General features: G+C 47.7%; 1 protein-coding gene across 4 annotated transcripts in view; it reads right to left on the bottom strand.

The window, feature by feature from the left end:
• The window catches only part of LOC113210862 (uncharacterized), a 15,002-nt gene that overhangs the window by 2,515 nt on the left and 10,386 nt on the right, over nt 1-2,101 (bottom strand). For 3 of the 4 annotated variants that reach the window (XM_052270387.1, XM_052270389.1, XM_052270388.1), the window contains exon 3: nt 236-403. The exons of the other annotated variant lie outside the window; for it this stretch is intronic. In XM_052270387.1, coding sequence (XP_052126347.1) covers nt 236-403 — 168 coding nt within the window. The remainder of the gene's footprint in view (nt 1-235; nt 404-2,101) is intronic. 4 annotated transcript variants of the gene reach the window in all.

The raw sequence follows: 2,101 nt of genomic DNA on the forward strand, positions 1-2,101 counted from the left end.
GCGTTGCAACCACTTCAACCAAAGGCACAGTGTCTAAATGCCATTTAGCTGACTGTTGCTGTTGCCACTACGAGGTAGGGTAGGAAACCCGCATGGCACTGGGGCCCCCACGCTGAATTTCAGGCACTTGACCCCCCCTAGCGGGGCCACCGTCCGGCTCCGGTTGGAATCAGCAAAATCCCTGCGTCCCAGGCAAGGTAACGGTCCCATCGAAACACTCCAACTTAAAACGTACCGATAAGGTGTCGTCGAAGTGAAAGGGCCACGTCACGTTGCCAGAGTAAAACCATACGTCTTGTTTAATGCGGCTTCGGACACGTCCATAGTGGAAGTCGACAGGGTGCTTTGCTTCTAGCTCAGGAGGGCAGCGCTCGATAAGCCCAGGAATGATGCGGAAAGGTCCCTGGAAGCATCCGCACTGCATCTGTCGTGTACTCATTTTCAAACAAGCATTTGGGTCATTATCAGCAAACGGGCCGTTTGAAAGTTTCTTAAGATTTGTATTTCTCAAATTTGTTAAAATTTTGAACGCAATGGTTTGATTTAGCTCCAAATAAGATACGTCCCAAGGGGTGCTACTTTAAAATCAGTAAATGTACGCCAGACCACGTTTCCCGTAACAGGCTTCGCAATGTCACACGAAAAAGTGTTACGCTGCGACGCGCCTGGCATTCATCTGCATAGGCCTGCGGCACTGACACTTGTGTCGGGCACAAGCAAAGGTCGTAAATAGGCCTTCGGCCCCAAAGGTAAAATTTTTTGATCCCCATGGATTAACGATCATACTGTAACGGGTAGAGGGGTGTTTGGAATGAAAGTCCAGAGTCTTTTAAGAGCGATGTATTCACATCAAGCGCTGGTCACAGTGTGGCGCCGAGTCAAAGCTGGCGCCTGCTTTTATAGGGCAATGGAAGGCAGAACTTAAAGAAGAACGTAAAGGTTCAAGAAGAACTTAAAGAAGAACGTATTGGGTGGCGACGTAGTTGGGGGGTCTGCCGATAGATGGCGAGTGATAATAGTGTGTGACTGACTCTTGACTGGACCATGGACAGGACTCAGACGAATTTACAGTTCTCAATATTTATAATTGGCCATTACACTACAATACGATCAATACATGGTACTCCGCTGCAAGACAACCGGAACCTACAGATAAAAGGACGACTGCTTGATCTGTTTCCCTCTGCGCACTCATTGGCTGACCGCCACAATTGTCCGCGGGATATGACAATTTTTCGACAGTTCGGAGTGGCTTGTTAGCGCTAGAGTGACCTGCGGCTCATAGTCGCTCGCTAGCGCTACAGATCGCAAGCGCTACGGGTCGATACGTCAATGTCTGAAACAAAATTTTGTGTGTTTGGCTCTATCCCTAACCGTTTAGGCGCCAGAGGGCGGTTTCCACACGAAAATGACCACAAAACATTTTTTTTTTTTCAGAGCTTTGATGGTGTACCGTCGGGTAACGTCAGAATAAAACCCTGAGGAGCAAAATTTGTGACTTTCGAGGTCAAAGGCCTAATTACGACCCATCCTTTTGCCCGACTCTGGTGTCAGCGCAGGCCTAGGTAGATGTATGCCAGGCGCGTCGCAGCGTAAACAGTGTGTCGTGAGATATCGCGAAGCCTGTCACGCGAGACGTGGTCTTGCGTACATCCACCTAGTTAAATATAACTAGGGATTTATGAATTGGTGCAAAAAATTGTCGATTTAATTCGTTCCGTGAACTACCCAAAAACCTAACTAAATATCATACAGGACAGGAATACAAATTTGTATCAGCTGCATATGCTTTCACGATCCATTCCTGGGCGGAACTTTTTTCATTTCGACCATGAGAGAAGGGACTCTAGGGCTAGGGCGCCCTTCTTCCATGTTTCGACATCTCCTACGTACAAGCAGCTAACTTCTTGAGCAGTGCAAACAAGCAGCTATCTTCTTGGGCCGCACAGACAAACACCTATCTTCTTGAGCTGTGCAGACAAACACCTGTTTTTACCACCTCGCGGCTTGGGGTATTCATATTTCTGTCCTCAAATGACGTAGCCACTACACTGCTGCGTCAATTCTTTCCTTTAGTTCGTCTAAACATAGAATACCACTC

The sequence above is a fragment of the Frankliniella occidentalis genome, unplaced genomic scaffold (genome assembly GCF_000697945.3).
Source record: "Frankliniella occidentalis isolate FOCC.00 unplaced genomic scaffold, Focc_3.1 Scaffold121, whole genome shotgun sequence".
In the NCBI taxonomy this organism is placed as follows: domain Eukaryota; kingdom Metazoa; phylum Arthropoda; class Insecta; order Thysanoptera; family Thripidae; genus Frankliniella; species Frankliniella occidentalis.